This window comes from Pleurodeles waltl, chromosome 6 (genome assembly GCF_031143425.1).
Source record: "Pleurodeles waltl isolate 20211129_DDA chromosome 6, aPleWal1.hap1.20221129, whole genome shotgun sequence".
Taxonomy (NCBI): domain Eukaryota; kingdom Metazoa; phylum Chordata; class Amphibia; order Caudata; family Salamandridae; genus Pleurodeles; species Pleurodeles waltl.
In genome coordinates, this window is record NC_090445.1 from 305,434,710 (window position 1) to 305,458,034 (window position 23,325).

Here is a 23,325-nt window from a genome sequence, read left to right on the forward strand (position 1 = left end):
GAGGGCTGTGTGTCACCGGAAGAAGTGCTGAAGGCTGTGGCTCCACGAAGCCTGACGATTCCTTAGAGGAGATGACAACAAGCCTTGGTAGCTGCAAGAGACAGTGCACGGAGGTACTGTCCTGCGTGGGAAGGCAAGGGCTTTCCCTCCACCAAAGTCAGACAGACCAAGAGGACTACTCCAGAGCATGACCCATGGTGCAAGATCCACGCACCTCAGGATAAGAGGCTATGCAAGCAGCTTGTTGTCGTTGCAGTTGGTGCCTACGGATGCAGAGGAGTGACTCCTTCACTCCAAGGGAGATTCCTTTTTTCCTTTTTGTGCAGACTGAAGACTTGCCGCCCTCAGAAGATGCACAGCCAGGGAAGCCAGGTTGCAGAAGCTGGAGGGAGCCGTGGAAACAATGTTGCAAGCATAGTCTTAGCTGTGGATGCAGATTGTCGGTTCCTGGAGGGTCCAGCCGCAGTTCCAATGGCTAGAAGTTGAACTAGAGGTTGCAGAGGAGTCAAGCTGCAATCTTGCAAGCCGAATCTGAGGACCCACCCTAGAGGAAGACCCTAAATAGCCCTGAAAGGGAGATTGGTTACCTAGTCATGTGACCACCTATCAGGAGGGGGTTCTGACATCACCTGCCTGACCTTGCCACTCAGATGCTCCCAGGGGCCTCTGCCTACCTTGGATTCAAGATGGCAGAATCAAAGGACCCGCTGGAGGAGCTCTGGGTACCACCCCTGGGGTGGTGATTGTCGTCCAGTTTCGAACCAGTGCAGGGACTGGGGGTCCCTGAACTGGTGTACACTGGTGTATGCACAGAGGACACCAAACATGCCCTTCAAAGCATACCAGTGGCTTGGGAAGGCTACCCCTCCCAAGCCATATAACACTTATTTCCAAAGGGAGAGACTGTTACCCCTCCCTCTCCCAAAGGAAACCCTTTGTTCTGCCTTCCTGGGCTTGAGCTGCTCAAGCAGCCGGAGGGCAGAAACCTGTCTGAGAGGTGGCAGCAGCTTGGGCTGCCTGAAAACCCCAGAAGGCTGGTAGGGGCAATGCTGGGCATCTTCTAAGGAGCCTCAGAGTGCATGGAATAATACTTCCAATACTGGCAACAGTATTGGGGTATGATTTCGACATGTTCAATACCAGACATGCCTAAGATTGGAGCTACCATTATGTAGCTGGACATAGGTAGTGACCTATGTCCAGTACATGCGTAAAATGTCATCCCCGGGCTCACGAAGTTCATTATAATGGAGCAGGAGTTTGTGGGGGCACCTCTGCTCATGTAGAGGTGCCTTCAGACACAGGTACTTGCACCTTGCCTTCTGGGCTAGGAAGGCCTACCATAGGGATCCCTTACAGTGATCTGGTGCAGTGATCTGTAGTGATAAGGGTGCATACACACTTTCAAGCAGGCTGCAATGGCAGGCCTGCAGATACACTTTGCATGGGCTCCCCATGGGTGGCATAATACCTGCTGCAGTCCATGGGGAAAACCTGCTGCCCAAAGCACTGGGTACCATATACTAGGGATTGACAAGGGGGCACCAGTATGCCAAATGTGGGGTGTGTGTGGTCCAAGCAACCACATTTTAAAGGGAGAGAGCATAGTCCTGGTTAGCAGGATCCCAGTGAACACAGTCAAACACACTGACAAACAGGCAAAAAGTGAGGGTAACCATATTAAAAAAGAGGCTACTTTCCTACACAGCTGATTACATTTTCTTTGAAGAAATTTCCTCAAGAGACGTTTCATTGTTGGGCATGCACACAATGTATGTAGAATAGACTCCTTCTCATAGCCACATAATCTGGTACATTGCATAGGCCAGGTTTCTTTCCATTTTTGCATTAGGTCCATTAGTGGGAAAGTAGCTCACTCTGTAGGAGATACATTTTAGTTTCAAGTGCAAAGAAGATATTGGAAATATCGGTGTGTTTTTGTTTGTAGGGTGTTATTATCGGCCATTCGTAAGATTTTTTTGTTGTCAAATTATCCATGTCTTGCTGAAAGGAGAGTACTTTCACAGAAACAAGTTTCCTGAGTGCAGCCGTGCTGATCACATTTCCCACTGATTTACAAGGTCCAGCTTATGCTCCTTTCAAACATTTCACCCACAGATTGTGCCTGTTAGGATTCCCAATTTCTGTACAAACGGGATGACTTTAAGTGTTTTGAGGCCTATCTCAGATCACTACAAACTTTAATAAAGGCTCCTAGCCTTGCAAGATCTTGTCTTAACATTCCCAACTCCAGAAGAATATGGGTCTGAGCGATGTTTTTTCTGTTGCTTATACAGGTTTCCTTTTGCTTTGTCTATTGTTCCCAAGTCTCTACCTTAAATAAATTCCGACCCACAGGTTAATGTAGGTGTCAATTTGATTTTCATAACCTTGTAGACTGGATCAAGTGAGGGTCACTGCAATTTAGTTTGTAGGCATCCAAATGCAAACATTTGTGTTCCAGGTTTTGTTTTTTAACAATTGTATATGGGCTTTAAAGATTAGTCTATATTCAAAGTCGACACCAAGATAGGTGTATGTTCCTGTTGTGACAAATTTCTCTTTCAAGAGACAACTACTGAGTAAATTGTGGGCAAAAGTCAGTACCTCTCTCCCTGCTGCCACTTGTCGTGCTGAGCCTCAGACTCATCCTGCTTAGCTCCCTGAGTTGTGCTCCTCTGCCTGGCTCCTTGCTGCCTCTAACTTCAGGAAACAACTCAAGACCTGGCTCTTCGACTACCACAACCAGCAAGACGAGACACGCAGATACACAACAGCACCTGGAGACACCTCCCCTTTCAGCCCCCCACACCCTCACCCTGCCCCCCAACCCCTGTGTGCAAGCTCTTGCTTTACAAGAACTTGTTTGATTGACAAAGGTTGATTACGTTGTTTTACATTGTTGGACTGTGTAAAAGGGTCATAAAGAATGGCAATTTACTTCATCCACGTTTGTTCCCTGATCTTTAAATTATTGACTTTAAACTGCCCATGTGCTAATGTGTTCATAATGTTCCAGAAGGCCTTTGGATTATAACTTTTACAAATTTGAAAAAGTGATTTATGTTTGGGTGGCTACATTTGCTCTTGTGCAGCTTTTTTGTATTGCAGGTTTAGAGCTTGGACTCTTTGCGGTTCAGTTGGATTGATTACTGTTGATGTTTTGATCCACCTCAATTCTCTCTTAGGACATCTTTTTCCGTTCTTGGAGATCTTGAAAATCACACATATCTCGGACTTGATTCTCCCAGTTTAGTTCCTCAAGATATTGATGAGTTTGTGAATGTTGCCATTAGGCTGTCTCTGAGACTTTATGAGAGCCAAATGGTATGGTAGCACAAAACAATTATTTGACACAGGCTAAAGTGATTTCTTTTATAGCTTAAATGTATATTTGATTTAAAAATAAAAACTTAGAACATACAGATAAGAACAAAAATGCAACATAAGAAAAATACAACATAATAGCAATAGATAATAGTCAGACAGATACAGATTATCCTTAGTATACTTTTGTGACACCCCATGTCAAACAGGATTTCTTCAGAAGCCATCTCAGTCTTAGATTATCATCCAACTACTATAGAAGTTATTTTCACATCATCAGACATCATCAAGGACCTGAAGTCATCAGCAAGTTTAGAAACCTGTGCCTGATGGTTTGAGGATGGCATGAAAATGTGTGTTTAATGACTTCTCAATACCTGATTGTTCCTGATGACTTGAAAATGAGCATTCAATCACTTTACAGTGAGATCATTGCAGAGGGCTTGAGGGTGACATAAAAAATATTATCTGATTACTTCACAAACGTTAAAAAGATAAAATCATTCCTAAGGATTAGTTAGCAACCCATTAGCAATATGCAACTGCTGGTCCAGGGGAAAAACAATTAAAAAAATTAAAAAGTAAGCCTTGAGGGAGGGAGTAGAAGAGGGGTGGGTGTAACTTGCTGTAGCATAACTATGCAAAATTACAGCAAAAATATGGTAGTGTACGAGTCATTTTGTAGACACTGTGATGAGTCTAGGTACCTACAAATTTAAGCGGTCATTGGTAGGCACATCATCGTGCTTTCTTTCTTTTGGCAATGCAGCACAGCAGCAGCAAAAAAAGGCTTTTTGACAATGCTGTACAGCATCACCAAAAGGCACTAGCAAAGCCATTGGTCCCAAAATCGACAACTACAGGCTTTGCCAATGCATGTTATTTTAAGAACTGTGTTGCGGTGATTGGAAGGCTACATTTTATTTATGTCAAGTGAAGCTGTCTGTGGCTGCTTATTCCTCTGACTGGAGAATGAACATCTAAAGGATGCAACTTCATACTGGTCAAAAACAAAATAGCACATATGGTTACTACAAAAGGTAGATGCTGATAAATGAGGAGGGACGTCCAGAAGCACATTTTGTGGGCTCAAATTGCCTCAAAAGCAAGAAATTGCATGTTGGCATTTTAAGTCAATAAAAACTGCATCTCCTAGAATGCAGTGTGGTTTTCGGACTAAAAAGTCACACTCAGTTGATAAAGCCCTACTTTTAAAAGTGCATATTGTTTGCTGTGCATATGAACCTGGACGATTGATGTGGACCTCCTCACAAAGTATTGGTCCCCACCATCTACATTTAGATTTTTCAACGTCTCTCACATTTGTAATCAACCAACAATACATGTTAACATTTGGGATCAATACTTAGATAGACTTGAAAAAGCTCTGGAGAACGTAATAGCTCCAGTCTGCTGCACCTGATTGTTCTTGCTTGCATGCACTTGTTTGCATTTGCATGCCTCAAAAAAGACGGGTCTTTTCTGTGAAGCTACCCACGCCTGTTGGCGCCAGAAGTCACGTCACACGCCCGGCGAAAGTTTGTGTGAACTCCTCCAGGAAGCAGAAGCACCATGGTTAATTTTGTTAGAATCTTTACATTTTCAGGGTGTTTTCAAGACCGGTATGTGTTGTCCAAGAGCTGCTGCAAGGTAAGGCATCACCAGCAAGGAACCCAGATCGGATTGTAAAATCCCAGCTTGCATAAAAAAAATTGTGGGGCAATGTTGGTTTTCCGTTTCTAGGGCTGGATTTGAGTAGAATTTCAGCTGTAGTTTACCCTTCCTGGTTCAATATTGTCTATGAGCGAAATGCCCACTTTGAGGGAGCATGTTTTCAGCGGCAGCCACCGCACATGTGAAGGAGGGGGGGGGGCGGAGTAGGTGGCAATATTTGTTAAAAAAACAAAAAAGAAACGACCAACCTTTTGCAGACTGTCTCCCGCTTCCTCACTCCTCTGCTCCTGATGGTGCCCCAGCATTCACTGGGACACCAGCACAGACTCCCCAGCAATCCGGGAGCTCTCCCCTCCTCTTCCTCCCACCCAGTCCTGCTCCTCCCTGCACCTGCTGGATGAGCCAGCAAATGACAAATGAAAAATAGAACAATAGCAAGCTATCGTTTTATTTTTCATCTGCTGGCTCATCCAGGGGGCAACGCCCCTCCTCCACTGCGGAGGAGCCGCCCCTGCGCGTTTTTGTAAATAAAATGAAAGCTTGAAATCAACTAGGATTTGTCTGAGTAGCAGTCAACGCCATTCAGACACAAGCCTGGGGTCTGTGCAGCTTCTCAAGCGGCTGTGTATACAGCTGGGCTGGAGAAACCTAAGTGCTCAGGTGTGTTTGGCTGGCCTGAAACGGCTGGCCGAACACACTTGCACACTCAGTGCACTCTCCCCTCCTCATCCTCCCATCTCCGCGTGGGCCAGTCCTGCCCGTCCCTGCACCTGCTGGATGAGCCACAAAATGAAAAATGAAAAATAAAACAGCAAGCTATCGTTTTATTTTTCATCTGCTGGCTCGTCCAGGGGACAACGTCCCTCCGCCACTCAGGAGGAACCTCTCCTGCATGTTTTGTAAATAAAAAATAAAAAATAAAAAAGCTTGAAATCAACTAAAACGTAAAGAATAAACTTACATAATAGATTTCAGCAACTGAATTGAAAATTTGTTGTTCACAATGTACACTATCCTTTTCTAATCAGCTTAATTATTCACCGCTTGTAAACAATTACATATCTAAGCTGTTTTCCCTTAACATTCACGCATTTCAATGGCTATCGGGGCATGCTGCGAGAGTGAGATGATGGGAGAGCGATTGTGGCCTTTCGAAGTGTGGGTATGGCGTTACCCGTGCTTTTCATTTTTGCAAGCAGGCAGATCTTGAGTGCATGGTTAGGAAAAAATTGTATAAACTATGCAATGAGGTTGGATTCTCATCTTCACCAGCAGGACAAGTCGAGTAATGATTGCTTTCTGTTTTGTATGGAGTTTCTGCTGTCCGATTGAAGGAGACGTTTTTCATGTACTCCACGGGACACAAACAAATATGGCAGAACATCAGATGCGACACTTAATGGCACAAACTATATTTTTGTAAACATGTAAAATGGAGTTGTGTATTACAGTTTTATTTTTTCGTGGAGCTATTAGTAGTCACTGGTCTATAACGGAACTGCAATTTTTGTGTGATAAAATCCCTTGCAGATTTAATTTTATTTACATTTATTGTCTTTTAAGAAATTTAGTGGCTTGAAGCAGAGGTGGGTGGTGGATTAGGGGCTTCCACACTAGTGGGCCGTTTTACTGAACGCTATCGATTTAATTCTTAGTGAGTACTGAGATTTGTGTGAGTACTTCTCGGAACACAGCAATCCACAGTGAATTTAGGGCTTTACAAAAAGTGGTTTTAAGTGTGGAAAAACCATCTTGCCTCGGGTTATTTTTCAAAAGAGTGGCCAAGGGTTGCTGCTGGTACCTGGACACAACCCGTAAGTCATAGGGTCGAGATACGGCTAGTCCACTCACTGTTTGCCTGATAATTTTCTGCAGTGCTCAGCGTCCACTACTGGGGTAGAAGGTGCTAAATACAAAAATGGCTGTCACTGAATTTGCTAAACATGTGCAGACACGTGGGCAGGTGAATTTTGAACTTATTTAAGGGGTTGTGACCAGATCAAAGAACATATGTTCATTCTGAACTTGGGTACACAACAGTTTTACGTGCAAGCTAGTACACAATGCAACCAAAATTGCAAACTAGATTGTGGAGTTGTCCGCACAATGCATAAGAGTAAAAGCGTATGGGCATGCTAGTGTGATACTGGGCAGCTCCTACAGTATGGAAAGGATTATTGTGTGCACGAGGAGGAACACATTTGTGTTCGGTCCTTTGTTACAGTTTGTACGTCTTGGTGCATACTTCAGAAGTATTGAGTGCCTTGTGAGTACCGTGTGTGTATACCCATCATTGTGCATGTGTTTATTTTGGAGTAAATATTCGTGTATACAGCACACACTTCAAACTAGTGTACATTTAGGTGCTATGGGCCCTTCGATGTTTGAATTTGCAGCCTGTGAAAGGCCTTGGATCGAGAGCACTAGAAATTAAGGATGGGCATGTTTCACTTCTGGAGTTTTGATGCAAGTTTCCATCTTTTGAGTGCTGTTTATGTTCTTATGTTGAAAGGCTCCATCAGTTGTGATCCTTGAGATGCAGCGAGTTATTGTTTTTCAGTATTCTGATGCTGTGAACGTTTTAAGTTGTGAAAGAAGTTGAATGCGGGACTTCATTTTGAAAGAGTTGGCAGTGGAATTTTGTGTCTCAAAGCCTGATCATATTACGTGACTATTTGATTAAAGTGTCAGAATGTATTTCTCCACAAAACGTAATCCTTATGCTATGACTGACACTTTACTATCTCTCCTCAGGAATAACTATTGTGCACCATGAAAACACTGTTTAATAGCAGAAACCACTAGCTCAATGAAAGACTCACTATTGTGCGTACTGGACAGCAGAGCTACACATTAGGTGAGGCAGGCCTAGGGATAATATAGCTGTCATTCCTCACCTTTAGATATTTTAATACTGTATATATTTTGAGGCAGGGACATATACTCTCTTGCGCTCCCTATCTGCTTTTCTTCCTCCCCTTCTCACCTCCCTCCTTTCCTGCGCTCCAATCTCCTTTCATACACTGCCTGTTTGTCTTCTTTCTCTCCGCTCTGCTCTTGCCACACTTATTGATTTTCACTTTCCTGTCTTCCTTTTCCACTTTCTTTTCTCTCCACGCTTACTCTAGCTTCAGCATGACCACTTTCCTTCCTTCCCCTTTTGTCCACTTTTCATACGCATCATGTTACAGGGCCCAGCCGTCTGAGAGGCTTGCACGCAGCTGACACTCCAGCAGCAGGCACGATTTAGGCCGCCATACGATGCAACGGTCCCGTCTTCACTGTGGCAACTCCACAGCCTTCTGCAGACCTCACAGCACTGCCCCTCTCCCCCACTTGGAGGAACGAGGGTAGGTGCTTTCGGGCTTTTACTGCGTCATTGTTTAAGATTTTTAAGGATTTTTACTAGGGCCGGGTGCGGAGCTCGTTCAGTGAGCGTTTGTCACGTCACCATCTTGGCCATGCCACCTCAATTCTGCATTGTTGCTTTCAGAAAATCACAATAGTTCCCTGTAGTTGCACCCTTCTGATTGGTTGTCTGGTATCCATTCAGACTAACAATGGGCAGCGCATTACCCACAAAACAGTCTGTGAGTTCTTTTCTTCTGTTCAGACAAGGAATCCATTCTTTTTTGGAGACCGCCCATGAATCAGTGATTTTTGTGTTTGTTTTGTAGCTGTAACCTGTTCTGCAGACAAAATTGAAAAAGTGTAATTCTTAACTTCCGCAGTATATCAAACAAGGTTTACCCATTACTACTAAGATTGGTTGTAAGAGATTTGGTAGAAACTCGATTTCATGGAATACCATTACTGAGAAACAATTTAATTTAGAGTGTTTAATAATAGAAAGAGTCAGAATGAATGGTATTTACAAGTCATAGAAACCAATTCATAGAATATCTTTCTGTTTGAAATTGGCTTTGGCATGCTTACTTTTTAAGTGGCTGCAGGTCTTGCTTTTAGAAACAGTTTTGTTTGAGATATTTATTTCAGTGTGTTAATTCTGGGGATATTACTTCAGATGTATATCTTTACACTGGCAAATAATTACTTTGGATGCTTTTAATTCACTGACCCCTTGCCCTCCTCCACGGATGGGTCACCCGGAAATGCCTGGCTAGGGCTTTCCAGCTAACGAGGTGGGTCACTCTATCACTCTATATTTCCGGTGACCCCTCTTAAGAACCTGCCCGGACCTCTAGGACCTTCTGTGACTGCACAGTTAGTAGAATGGCACTCCCACTCCTTCGTTACAGTAGGAGACCTTTTCCAGAATTCACAGTTTCTTACATTTGATCAACTATGCCATGACTCCAAATTCCCCCTGGCTAACTTCTGACAAGTGGGCAACTACTAGTGGCCCTCCCGCACTTTAGGAAGTAGCGGACAAGGAGTCATTGACGCATGCCATGATACACACCGTGTAAACCATTAGGGAGGGCTGACACTTAGTTACTTCGGTTTATAACCCACTTCAAGAACACACAAGGTTTCCACACCTTCACCAACTATGAGAGGAGGACCTAGGAAGACCTGTCCGTGACACAGAATGGTCTAGGGCCCTAGAGTCCCCTCAAACTGTATCCAGGAATGCCCACTTTACAAATATACAATACATGATCCTTCACAGGGCTTATCTCACAATGTCCCACCTGAACCGAATGCTCCCCACAGCAAACTTGGGCTGACCAAGGTGTTAAGCCCCTTTGGTCGATCTTCAACACATGCTCTGCTCCTGTCCAAGTATAAGTAATTTCGGTCAAGCCATACACTCTACTCTGGTACTGTAACTGAACTAACAACACTTAACTCCTGGGAGTCCACAGCTCTTCACATTTGCCCTAGGAGAAAAAAACAAAGCAAGAGCTTGTTTTGCTAGCCTTGCCCTTCTACTGGCTGAGTGCCTCTTTACCATGCATTGGAGAGCTCCTTTCCCTCCGGCCCTCTCCCAGTGGCATCCAACACAGCTCCTCTGGAGCGAATTGAAAAGCTCTGTGCTATATTGGGAAGAGGCCTGAAAAATACGCAGATGTCTCATAGCGCCTGCCTGGGATGTTCTGCTTCAGCAATTCAAAGACTTCATAGCTCACGATTCCAACCTCACCTCCCCACCTTCTGATCCCTCGTACCCAATCTTTCCAGTCAGGGTGGCCCCTCCCGCCCACTGATATATGACTAGTTCTGCTTGGTTCCGATTTTCCCTAACGCTTGTGCCCTGTCCTAGTTACTCTACCACCCTCTTATAGCCTGAGGTTCCCCCCTCCTTTGTTTTTTTCCTTTCTGTTATTTATCGTTGGGTTCCCTCTGATTTGTCAGAGACCCTACTTACGAGCATTTATCGCTTCTATAGAACATGCAAAGTACACCAGACCACTGCATTACATACCACAGACTTGGTTGCCTCCACTGCACAATCATTTGCAGCCTTGCACTAGTCCACTTTCTCCTGCCGGCCCATGCTTGCTATCCTGACAAGCCTAACCACCTGCCCGACATCCGATTGTCCCATATTCACCTTGCCTTTAACCATACACCTTACTACTCTTTCTTGTGTCTTTTGAGTCTGATGTATCAACAGCACACTGTATCTGTCAGATGCAAATTATATTCTTGTCTTCAAAGATGTAACTGTGATGATTTTGTACATGTAAAAACCTAATAAAAATTGCTCACAACAAAGGACAAAGTGCAAAATTTTAATCAGTGAGGCTGAAATATGCCTGTACTCAAGTCCCAGCAAGCAGCACAGGGCCTGTACGTAAGATAATTTGAATTGTATTCAGTTTAGGCACGTAGAGCGAAAAGATAGAAATAATTTAGCATGTAAATGCTCTGCAAATTCTTGGAATGAATTTGTGTTCAGCAGTAGGTTACTAAAGTTGTCTACAATTAAAATTTAACAGAACGTGACTGATTAAAACCATCTACGCAGCAAGTTTAATTTGTGTTTTACAGAACTGGGTGGGTGTGCTTTAAGAACTGCTGAAAAATACATAAAGTTTCCAAGAAAAATATCAAATGGACAAAAAGAGAACTGATGTTCCCACTGAACTCAGGATAAGGGACTACGTGTAATTCATAGTTTTGACTTGTTGACCTATCAAATATCTGTGACCAAGTATGATACACCTGTAATGATCAGAAACCCATCTTGCGTAGTATAGTACATCACTCCAGACCATCAAATCTCTCCGGCACTGCCAGGAACATCACAAATGACCACGTGAGCTTGTGAAAATGGTACAACACTTACTGGTGTTCAGAACTGACACAGTACAACGTTCCTAGTAATCAGGTCTGGTAGCACAGGGGTAAGTGCTCACCTCTCAAAAGGAGCTCTGACAGCTCATTCATTTCAGCCGAGCTGTCCACGCACATGTACTCCCGTATGCTCCTCCCCCAGGCTGCATGTGCCGCCCTGCAAGAAAGAAAATCACATTACACAACAGGAAAGGTTAACCATCAATATGCTAGTTAGGGAGACGGGATTAATGCGGCTTCCAAATGAATGTGAAGCCTTTCTATAAATGCCTATTTTTGTGTACCTGCTTGCTCAAACATTTGATTAAAATACTTCCAGGGTGTTGGTGACAGGAAGTCCTACATGGAGAGGTGTATTCCTGTTCACGGATTACTGTCCTCCTATAATACTTAATCGGGAATCATGATTAGGAAGAGTTTCCTGAAAACTGCACTAGTTTAGGTTGAAGTAGAGAGTAGTGGGAAGGTTGGTGAGCAGTTTGGAAATCTAAAGCATAAAAGAATACTAGATCTGCACTGAAACGGTCACACACTTAAATGTGGGCCATATTGGACAAGTGAAGGATGCAAAAAAGAGCTTTATAGGGCCTTCAGCAGCAAAGTGTCACCTTAGAAGTGTGTCTGGCAAATGAAATAGGAAAGTGGTTCCTAACCTCAGTTTCAGGAAACCCCTGAGGGTCCTCGAGGCCTATTTAGGGTGTCTGCGACAGTTTTACAAAATTAAATAGTATTAAAGTTAATCAAATAAAATGAATGCAGAATATACAAATAAAGAAGAAATTAACTTGAAAATTGAAAACTTTTCCAAGTGTGATCATGAATTAAACTATATATTCCAATATTGAGGCATTTGTTTGGTGTATTCTTCTCTTGCAATTTTGTGCATTGACTTTTTTTCAGCTCCAACTGTCAAATGGCAGCTGAACAGCCCCTTTCCTGAGTTGTGAAAACTGAACCACAGCAGGACAAAGACTATGGGTTTGGGGAGATGTTTCTGTTACTCTGGCAGAATAATCATCTGGGTTGTGCCCAGGAACTTGATTAACTTCAAAGAGGCCTACCCTGTCACAGGCAAATGTTAGATGACACCTAGACCTAGAACCTCTTTATTCCCTCAGGCAGCAGGCACCAATGGGAAAGGAGCTGTCCCCAGAACTGGTTTAGAGTGACCACAAAGGAAAGGTGGCTCATTTCCGTGGCCACACCTCTGAGGTGAGCGCACACACTCTGCACAGGAGAAGAAAGGTGTTGCCGTCTTGTACTTCAGCAGACAGGTGCACTGTAGGATTGTTCACTTCAGGGCACACAAGAAGTGCTGTAAAAGTGGGTTGGGATACTCATGGGAACTCTTACCCTAGTGGTAAGGGAAGGGCCAGGTGTCACTCATACCCACAAGCTGGCATAAATGTGGAACGCACAGTACCCTCGAGGATTTGTTGTTGTTGAGAGGCTCGAGATTGGGGATAGGCCTAAGGGAGCTGTCTTTCTTTGGGAGAAGAAAATAGAGTGAGTATACACCCTTGCTGCGGTGTTGTTGCGGACTAGGATCTCTGGCCCCTTTGTGAAGGAGGCGCACAGGTTTTCCAGATAATCCATGTCGGCGAGGGGGAATGTTTGGTGGTGTTTGTGTAAGTTCCAGCCAATATGCCCCTGTATAATGACTAGAATTCAAGGCTCAGACAGGTGTTTTGTGATTGGGGTAAGCCGAAGGGCGTTACTGTTTTGAGGGGGGGGTGTGGGGGGGGTAGGTCCTTTTTGGGCTGCACATTTAACTCTACCCTTGTTATTATTGCCCCAGTATCCAGCCCTGTAGTAACCATATAAGGGGCACTGGTGCAGAGGCCTGGTAAATGTGTCTTCGATGTGCTACAAAATTGTGAGCGCCGAAAGGAGCCTGGAGTGGGCGGTCTTTAGATAGCACCCGTGGCTTTATCCTTTTAAATCTTTTTATATTTTTTCAAGCACTTAATCGCCCCGAGTGCCAAAAAGATGCTCACCATCAAAAGGCACATTTAGTAAGTGTTGCTGCACCTTCAGTTTTAATGCAGAAACCTTCAGCCATAGATGACGCAGCAAAAGAATGCTGGAATTAGGGTCGCATGCGGCTCGATCGAAGGCGTCTAAAGCACACTGAATATTGGTTTTCAAAATAACCTTTCCCTCCACTACTTATTGCTGACCTTTATTGCAGTACCGTTCTGTAAGATCGTTTACTAAATCTGCATTTGGTCACTGTAAGCATGACCATATTGGGAGAGAAATGCGATGAAGTTGGCTATTTGCCAATGAGCAGTGGATTGTGCCACCACCCTTTTTCCCCATCATCTATTTTCTTGCTCTCCTGAATGGGGGAGGGGGTGAAGTGCGTGCATCACCAGTGCTCTGGGTGTTGGCACGCTTTCTGGAGGTATGTACCATCCATGGAGTCTGGAGGTAACTAGGCATGGATATATGGAGGCTCACTAGGGTGGGAGCTTTATATTTCCTAACAACCTTAGGTGTGATAATTCTTGCCTTGACTGGTTCCTTAAAAATCTATGTGGATAGTTTTAGGGCCCCTTTTATCATCAGAAGATTCTGGAGTATGCATTGATTAAAGGAGAGGGTTTACATAAGGAAATCATCCTCTTCTTGCTGTACATGGAAGCTCAACATTGTCAAACATGGCAGCCCTTAGTGATACCTCATGACAGGCAGTGACATCTGGTGGGGAAGGCTTAGCAGGATACAAATCTGTGTCTGTGTCTGCATAGTGTTCAATATAGTAATCATCCCAAGGGTCTGAGCCTTGTGGGTCATGAGCGGTCATCTGAGTCATAAGGGAATCTAAGAGTGGCCCTGCCCCCGAGTGTGAAGAACCCCTAGGTGAGAATTGTGGTGACTCAACAGGCAAGATATGGGGTACAGGGGGAGGAGAAGGATGAATGAAAGGTGAAGGATGAGCAGCGGGTAGAGGAGAGGTAGCACTGTTGTGCTCTTTATGCCTCTTTGGAGGGATAGGCTTTGGTGGGTTAATGGTCTCCCCAAAAGTTAATTTCCACTTATGAGACATAGGATCCTTCTGCACCTGCAGAGGCATTGCCAAGATCCTCCCAGTGCCCAGCTGAATATGCATCCTCTGTTGAGCATTCAGACGTTCTTAAAGCTGCTGTAGGATCACCTGCCGAAAGTCCTCGGAAGTTGCAGAGGAGGCAGCAGTGGAAGAGAGCCTCGATGAGATGGATTGTCGTTAGCTGGTGTATGCCAAGTTCTATCTGGGTGCCGAATGCTTCGGGTCAGCAGAATTCAAAGTCTACTTCGGCTCCAAATGTTTCAGCTTCAAAATCTTTGGCTCCATCCTTTTCAGTTCTGAGGTGGTCAATGATGCGCCTCAGTTCAAGCAGCGAGGCAGCAGGCAAGTCTCTATTCTTAGAGGAGGACTTCGGCCCTGAATGTGGAACGGGCACTGGGTCCATCTCGGAATGCCAGTGACGATTATGGCTGGAAGGCTGTGGTGCATCAGATACCTCACAGGCAAGGGAGCTCAAGGCTGATGCCTCTTAGTGGTGAATAGAAGGAGCATCAGTACTCACTGAGCTCTTTTGTTGCTGATGGTTCAGCGGAGGTTGTCCAGCCTCAACATCAGACTTAGAGTCTGTGCTTTAGGGTGAAAAGGGTGTTTCCATTTCGATGCATGGAGCACCTGATTCTTCTATAACAGACTCCTCACATTCTCCAAGTATGCCTGGAGTTTCTTTCGCTTCTTGTCTGTATGCCATGGAGGCCGAGGCAAAGAGCATGTCGTTTCTATTGAGTTTTGTTTTAGTTATGGAACACAAGACAGGCCAGACAGGAGTCTTCTCGGTGGTCGGGATACAAACAGGTTGCAAACTTCGTGAAGTTCAAACCTCGGGTACTTAGTTGTGGCAAGTACGCCAGAATCAAAATGGAATCCTTTCCATCACAAAGACATTCTCGACCCAGATAGTGGTAGTCTAGCGGTATGTAGCGGACACCGGGTCAAACAAAACATGATGGATGAAAACTGGTAGAAGCAGTTTTGTTTTGTAGAGCTGAACAAATTAATTCAAAGAAAAACAAGTTATGCATGTTTGAGCCCATCACTAGATGGAAGAAGAATGTACAGCACATGCATCTGCAGCTACACATGTCATGATCATAAAGGTTATCTACTATAGACCTAGTGTAGAGCACCAATTAAAAATGATAATACCTTACATATTCTTGGGAAAAGTTTCAGAGGGCAGCAGTAGCCTCAGAGCATCGGATCTCAATTAGACTAGGCTGTTGTCCGCATAAGATGATACAGAAGAATGACAAGCATATCATGGACCCGTCCTAGGTGGGGAAAGATGCCAGGAGCATACAAAAGAAAAAGGGGCTAATGAAGGAACAAGAACAGACATGTCCCAAATTCTACCGTGAACTTTCTCAACGGGCACTGCAAGATCTATACACTTCAGACGGTCTGTGGTGAATTGAAGGCACACACAAGGCAACACACATATTAAAAATATTGATTTGTCAGTATGCATCTACACAAATCAAAATAATGTGACTTGTCTTCCATTTAGAATTTTGTGAAAATGGAGAACCTATCAATTCTTTAACAACAATCTACAAGGAATACTTACCAAGTTACTGAACCAGTTCCGGAGCCGAAGTCCAGCAATGTCTGAGGTGAAAATTCTGGCACTCGCTTTCTGATCTGCAGAGACAACAAGCACAGCAGTGAGATGTACTTTCATAATGCTATTGTAATTCCTTGACCAGAATTATCAGGTCAGTTAGTGGTACATCTTTAGCATGCACAGACCCTAATCAGAGTTCTTGCTGCCTATGAAAATGCTATATAACTTAACATAATTAGTGCACTAAGCTATGGAACTAGAACAAGTGACTCAAATAACCAAGGTTTTAGAACTCATATAGTACAAAATGCCTTGCAAGAGTCTTGTTTTGCTACTGTGCTGTAACTATGTTGCTTATTTCTCAAAGGGCAACAATCTTTCTTAGGGCAACAGGCTCAGTCCATTGCAGTATTTATCAAGGCCCTCATGAGCAGTATCATGAGTAGCAAAGCATTAAAGACAATCTAGCTCACAGACAAATTTTATGGCAGGACCGGAGGCTCCTATTATGCTTTCTCAAATCTTGCAAATTTAATAGCAGCAGTCAAGTATAAATTGAGAAAACTACAAATCCCAAGAGGCGGAGAGCAGCAGTGTGAGAAAGTAGACTCTTTCTAGCATGGTTACCCCCATGTTTGGCCTGTTTGTCAGTGTGTTCTGACTGTCACTGGGATCCTGCTAGTCAGGACCCCAGTGCTTATGGGTTGTGGCCTACCTGTCAGTATGTTTCACTGTTTTTGTCAGTATGCTTGACTGTGTCACTGGAGTCCTGCTAACCAGGACCCCGGTGCTCATGCTCTCTCTGTTTCCAAATATGCTACTACATACTGGTAACTCAGTATTTCAATTCAAATGGGCATACTGGTCCCCCCTTATAAGTCTCTAGTATATGGCACCCAGGGCATTGGAGTTCCAGGGGATCCCTATGGGCTGCAGAATTACTTTTGCCATGTATAGGGAGCCCATGCAAAGGCTTCTACAAAAAAGCCATTGCGGCCTGTGTGAAATGGTGCATGCACCTTTTCACGGCCATTTTCACTGCACCAGGTCACTTATAAGTCACCTATATGTCAGGCCTTCAGACCCTGAAGGCTGGGTGCAAAGTACATGTGTGTGAGGGCACCCCTGCACTAGCAGAAGTGCCCCCACGTCGTCCAGGACCATTTTCCCAGACTTTGTGAGTACGGGGATGCCATTTTAAGAGTGCACTGGACATAGGTCAATACCTATGTCCAGCTTCACAATGGTAACTCCGAATATGGCCATGTAAGGTGTCTAACAACTGGTAATTGTACCCTAATACCGATTCCAGTATTGGTTGCACAACCCCATGCACTCTGGGGGCTCCACAGTGGACCTCCAATACTGCCATACCAACCTTCTGAGGTTTTCCATGCAGCCAAAGCAGCTGCCACCTCACAGACAGGCTTCTGCCATCCTGGGGATTGGGCAGCTCAATCGCAGTAAGGCAGAACAAAGCATTTCCTTTGGGTTAGGCATATTACATCCTCTCCCTTTGGAAACAGGTGTCACATGGCTTGGGAGGGGCAGCCTCCCCAAGCCACTGGTATGCTTTTCTGGGCACCTTTGGTGCCCGCAATGCATAAACCAGTTTACACCGGTTCAGGGACCTCCAGTCCACTCCAGTGACCACTCCCCTGTTCATCACCACCCCAGGGGTGGTGCCCAGAGCTCTTCCAGAGGGTCCCTGGTTGCTGCCATCTTTGATTCCAAGGTAGTGGGGCACTCTAGGAGCCTCTGAGTGGCCAGTGCCAGCGGGTGACGTCAGAGACCCCTCCTGATAGTTGCTTACCTGGTTAGGTGGCCAATCCCCCTCTCAGGGCTATTTAGGGTCTCTCCTCTGGGTGTTTCTTCAGATTCGGATTGCAAGACTCAAGCAGGAATCCTCTGCATCCTTTACTTCATCTTCTACCAACGGAACAGCCGCTGACCGCTCCAGGAACTCTACAAAACTGCAACAAAGAAGCAAAGAGGACTTCTGCAACCTTGTAACTTCAGCTCCTGCCAGCAAACTGCAACAGTTTCCAGGTCATGCATCCTCCGAGGACTGTGTGTCTTCAGCCTGCACCAGAAGAACCAAAGGAATCTCCTGTGGAGTGATGGAGTCACTTCCTTGCTCCAGCAGGCACCTCTCTGCAGCGACAACCAATGGCTTGGGTCCCCTCTCCAGATGACAGGTGTGGATCCAGCAACACGGGTAGTGGACTAAAGTGACTCTGACAGTCCCAACTTCCAGCTGTCCAACTTTGGCGGAAGTAAAAGCTTGCCTCCCCACACAAGACAGTACCTCCGTGCACCACGTGACTTGCAGTTGCCAAGGCTTTTGTGCGACCTTCCAAGAAGTTCTTCGTGCACAGTTTAGGCCCCCAGGACTCCATCCAGTGACACACAGCTTCCTGAGTGGTTTTCCGGCGGAGTGGGAATCCTTTGTGTTGTGCTGCATGGGCCTCCATTTGCACTTTCTTTGTCCCCGTGCTGTGGGACTCCTGTGCACACTGCCTGGTCTTCTGAGGGCTCTCTGAGTTGCTGAGAGCCCCCTCATCCTCCCCCCTCCTGGGTAGAGGCCACCAGGTCCCTCCTGGTCCAGGTCAGCACCATTCTCTTTTCTTGTTGGCAGAATCCAGCGACGAAAACCAGACTGCATTCATCCATCCGGCGTGGGCCATCTTCTGCATCAACCAGGAACCCGCATCTATCTTCTTTGGTACAATACTGAATGTCTTCTTACTGGTGGTTCTTCTTTTGCAACTTCATCCAGGTTAGCAGGGGCTCCTGTTATCCCTAGACTCTTCAGAGCTTCTTGGACTTCGTCACCTTCTTTCACAGGTCTTCAGGTCCAGGAATCCATTGTTGGTGTCTTGCAGTCTCTTCTGGCTCTTGCATAATCTTCTATCACGACTTCTTGTGTATTTCAGGAAACTTACTGTGATGGGGTGGGGTCTATTACTTACCTTTGGTGTTTTCTTACACTCGCAGCACCCCACTACACACTACACTTGCCTAGGTAGGAAACTAACTTTTGCATCCACTATTTTAGTAAATGGTTTGTGTTCCCCCTAGGACCATTGCAACCTATTGTGATTTTCACAGGTTGCACGTTTTTTTGACTATTTACTTACCTGTTTCTGGTTACTAGTGTATATATTGTGTATAACACTTACCTCCTAAGGGACTATAGTCTCAAAGGTATTTTTGGCATTGTGTCACTAAAATAAAGTACCTTTATTTTTGTAACACTGAGTATAGTCTTTCATGTGTGTGGGTACTGTGTGACTAAAGTGGTATTACAAAAGCTTTGCATGTCTCCTAGTTCAGCCTTGGCTGTTCTGCCTACAGCTACCTCTTGACAGCCTGGCTCCTAGACACTGACTACATTTCACTAATAAGGGATAACTGGACCTGGTATAAGTGTAAGTACCCTTGGTGCCCACTACAAACCCGGTCAGCCTCCTACGAGCAGCCCATGGGATTAAAACAGTAGTAACAGAAAGTAAGATAACCAATCACGAGAACAGCCCTCTTTTCTTGCTGCTCGCAGTCAAGTACTTTCATTATCTTATTACTTTTAACTCTTATGTCTCACATTAACATTTGTAGTGTTGTTTTACTGTTTTCATATATATTTATTAGTCCGCCAGCTGCCTCACTCCGAAATTGTGTTTATTGTTAAGTGAGTGCGCTCACGCTGCTACGCAAATCTTAGTCTGCGTTTGACCGTTGTTCCTCCTCTTCACGGACTGAAATCTGACATCATCTTCACCTGTTGCAGTTCTGGTGCTTTTCCAGTCACCAGTTTCTTCGTCCTAGCGGCGTCTTCACGAAAGCCATTTTTTCTCCTTTGGACAGAGCAAGCAGTAATCCTTTCCATCTCGCTTCTGCCTGCATTGTCAGTTTCTCCACAGGGCGCCACCTAAACTCCTGCCTCCACCCCTTTCCACTCAGAGAGGCTTCAGGTGGCCCCAGCTCCGGGCATAGTTTACTAAGCATTTCGTATTTTCCAAAGGTTTAACCCCTTTTTGGGCAACATTTTTCAACTGGAATTCAGACTAAGTCCTTTTAGCCCATATTAAATGATTTTTTTTAATCTAGATTTTTCAGTCATATATTATCATTCAACAAGAGAGATTTGCAGTCCTCCTTCAATCCATTAAGACAATGAGGATGATGATTCATTAAAAGATAATCTGAATCAAATTATTCATATGTCAATAGAACTCTGGTTAAATTTTAAAAGAATATTGAAAATTCCGTTATCAACACCATGTCAAAGACTCTATTGGCCCATTCTACCGGGGATAGCAGAAAGCGCCCTTCTTCATTCTCAACTACGATTAATTCCAAAAAACCAAGGCTGGTGGCGCTACAGACTGAGGAGATTCTCCTTCATAAAGCAGAGGACGTGGTTACTCAGAAGTCTCCTTCTAAAGAGGGGAAAAAATAGGATAACAAAGAGAAATTGTAATCTAGTAAATGTAAAAGCAAAAATAAACATATTTCTTCTACAATTTTAATATCTCTTACCCCTGATAAGGATGACAATATAGGTCATGTTGATTTGGATAATGATAAAAATGAAGACGCAGACATTGTACTGGTTTTATCTCCTACGAGTTCGAAGTCTGCTTCTGTTGATACTGCCAAAGCTTCTTTGGTTTCAGATTCAGAAGAGGTTCCTATATTCAACCCCAATGACACAAGGCACCCTAATTCTACAAAATGGTTCCCTGCAGACCACGTTGGCAAATAGTGGCTTCCAGACTACGCTCTCCTTTGGATAAACAAACAAGGGCTAAATTAAGATCTGAATGCCCACGCCCTTCTTTTCCTTAAAAAAAAAATCACAACTACTCCTGTTACTGACATAGACTTTTTAACTTTCTTCTCTAAGTTTGGCAAGGACCCGTGTAAAGGCACCGATAAGGCATGGTCCACATGCCAGGACAAATTATTAGATACTGTGTGTATTTTTGATTTAGCTGAAGCGAAAAGACTGGATGACATTCCTATAAACCCAGCTGACCTTTTTCTTTATGGGTACAGTGTGCATTTTGCCTACTAGGAAAAGCCAACTCTGCTATCAATCATGAGCGCAGGAAGAGTCTTCTTTTAAAACTTGACCCTAAATTGGTTCCTCTTGATATCTAGAAGTGATCTAAAGTCTGTGGTTTTGGGTGCCCTTCTTATACCCATTTTGCCCTTTAAAGTAGGCTTACTCTTGTCTCTCTTGTTTGTGAGATCCTGCCTTGCCCAGGCCAGGCCCCAGACACACACCACGGGGTTGGAGGCTGCATTGTGTGAGGGCAGGCACAGCCCTTTCAGGTGTGAGTGACCACTCCTCCCCTCCCTCCTAGCACAGATTGCTCATCAGGATATGCAGGCTACACCCCAGCTCCCTTTGTGTCACTGTCTAGACAGTGGTGCAAACAGCCCAACTGTCAAACTGGCCCAGACAAGGAATCCACAAACAGGCAGAGTCACAGAAATGGTTTAAGCAAGAAAATGCTCACTTTCTAAAAGTCGCATTTTCAAACACACAATCTCAAAATCAACTTTACTAAAAGATGTATTTTTAAATTGTGAGATTAGAGACCCCAAACTCCATATGTCTATCCGCTCCCAAAGGGAATCTACTCTTTAATCATATTTAAAGGTAGACCCCATGTTAACCTATGAGAGGGACAGGCCTTGCAACAATATAAACCGAATTTAGCAGTATTTCACTGTTAGGACATATAAAACACACTAGTGTATGTCCTACCTTAAACATACACTGCACCCTGCCCATGGAGCTACCTAGGGCCTACCGTAGGGGTGCCTTACATGTAAGGAAAGGGAAGGTTTAGGCCTGGCAAGTCGAATTGGCAGTTTGAAACTGCACACACAGACACTGCAGTGTCAGGTCTGACACATGATTACAGAGCTACTAATGTGGGTGGCACAATCAGTGCTGCAGGCCCACTGGGAACATTTGATTTACAGGCCCTGGGCACTTCTAGTGCACTGTACTATGGACTTACCAGTTAATCAAATATGCAAATCATGGATAAACAAATCAACCATACAATCTACACAGGGTGCATATGCACTTTAGCACTGGTTAGCAGTGGTAAGGAGCTCAGAGTTCAAAAGCCCAAAGCAACAGGTCAGAAAAAATAGGAGGCAGGAGGCAAAAAGATTGGGGATGACCCTGCATAAGGGAAAAAGTCCAACACTCCCTTTCTAGCAACTTCTACAAATACATCCTTGTAGGAAAGTACCATCTTGCCTGGCATGTTACCCCCATTTTCACTGTATGTATGTTTGTTTTTGCCCTTGTGTCACTGGGATCCTGATAGGCAGGACCCCAGTGCTCATAGTGTATGCCCTGTATGTGTTCCCTGAGTGCTGCCTAACTATCACTGAGGCTCTGCTAACCAGAACCTCAGTGTATATGCTCTCTCTGCTTTCTAAATTTGTCACTGCAGGCTAGTGACTAAATTTACCAATTCTCATTGGCACACTGGTACACCCATATAATTCCCTTGTATATGGTACTTAGGTACCCAGGGTATTGGGGTTCCAGGAGATCCCTATGGGCTGCAGCATTTCTTTAGCCACCCATAGGGAGCTCAGACGATTCTTACACAGGCCTGCCATTGCAGCCTGAGTGAAATAACGTCCACGTTATTTCACAGCCATTTTTCACTGCACATAAGTAACTTATAAGTCACCTACATGTCTAACCCTCACTTAGTGAAGGTTGGGTGCCAAGTTACTTAGTGTGTGGGCGCCCTGGCACTAGCCAAGGTGCCCCCACATCGTTCAGGGCAATTTCCCCGAACTTGTGAGTGCGGGGACACCATTACACGCGTGCACTGCGCATAGGTCACTACCTATGTGTAGCATCACCATGGTAACTCCGAACATGGCCATGTAACATGTCTAAGATCATGGAATTGTCGCCCCAATACCATTCTGGTATTGGGAGGACAATTCCATGATCACCCGGGTCTCTAGCATAGAACCCGAGTACTGCCAAACTGCCTTTCTGGGGGTTCCACTGCGGCTGCTGCTGCTGCCGTCCCCTCAGCTGGGATTCTGCCCTCCTGGATTTCCTTTGAGAGAGGGTGTTACACCCTCTCCCTTTGGAAATTGGTGTGAAGGGCTGGAGAGGAGTAGCCTCCCCCAGCCTCTGGAAGTGCTTTGATAGGTACAGATGGTGCCCATCTCTGCATAAGCCAGTCTACACCGGTTCTGGAATCTCTAAGCCCTGCTCTGGCGTGAAACTGGACAAAGGAAAGGGGAGTGACCACTCCCCTGACCAGTACCTCCCAGGGGAGGTGCCCAGAGCTCCTCCAGTGTGTCCCAGACCTCTGCCATCTTGGATTCAGAGATGTTGGGGGCACACTGGACTGCTCTGAGTGGCCAG

The 23,325-nt window shown here is 44.9% G+C and overlaps 1 protein-coding gene across 1 annotated transcript in view; it reads right to left on the minus strand.

The window, feature by feature from the left end:
• METTL17 (methyltransferase like 17) overlaps positions 1-23,325 on the minus strand; it is a 149,913-nt gene that overhangs the window by 35,481 nt on the left and 91,107 nt on the right. The window contains exons 6-7 of the mRNA XM_069238111.1: positions 15,900-15,973; positions 11,328-11,422 (exon numbers count right to left, since the gene is read on the minus strand). Of these exons, the coding sequence (XP_069094212.1) occupies positions 11,328-11,422; positions 15,900-15,973 (169 nt within the window). The remainder of the gene's footprint in view (positions 1-11,327; positions 11,423-15,899; positions 15,974-23,325) is intronic.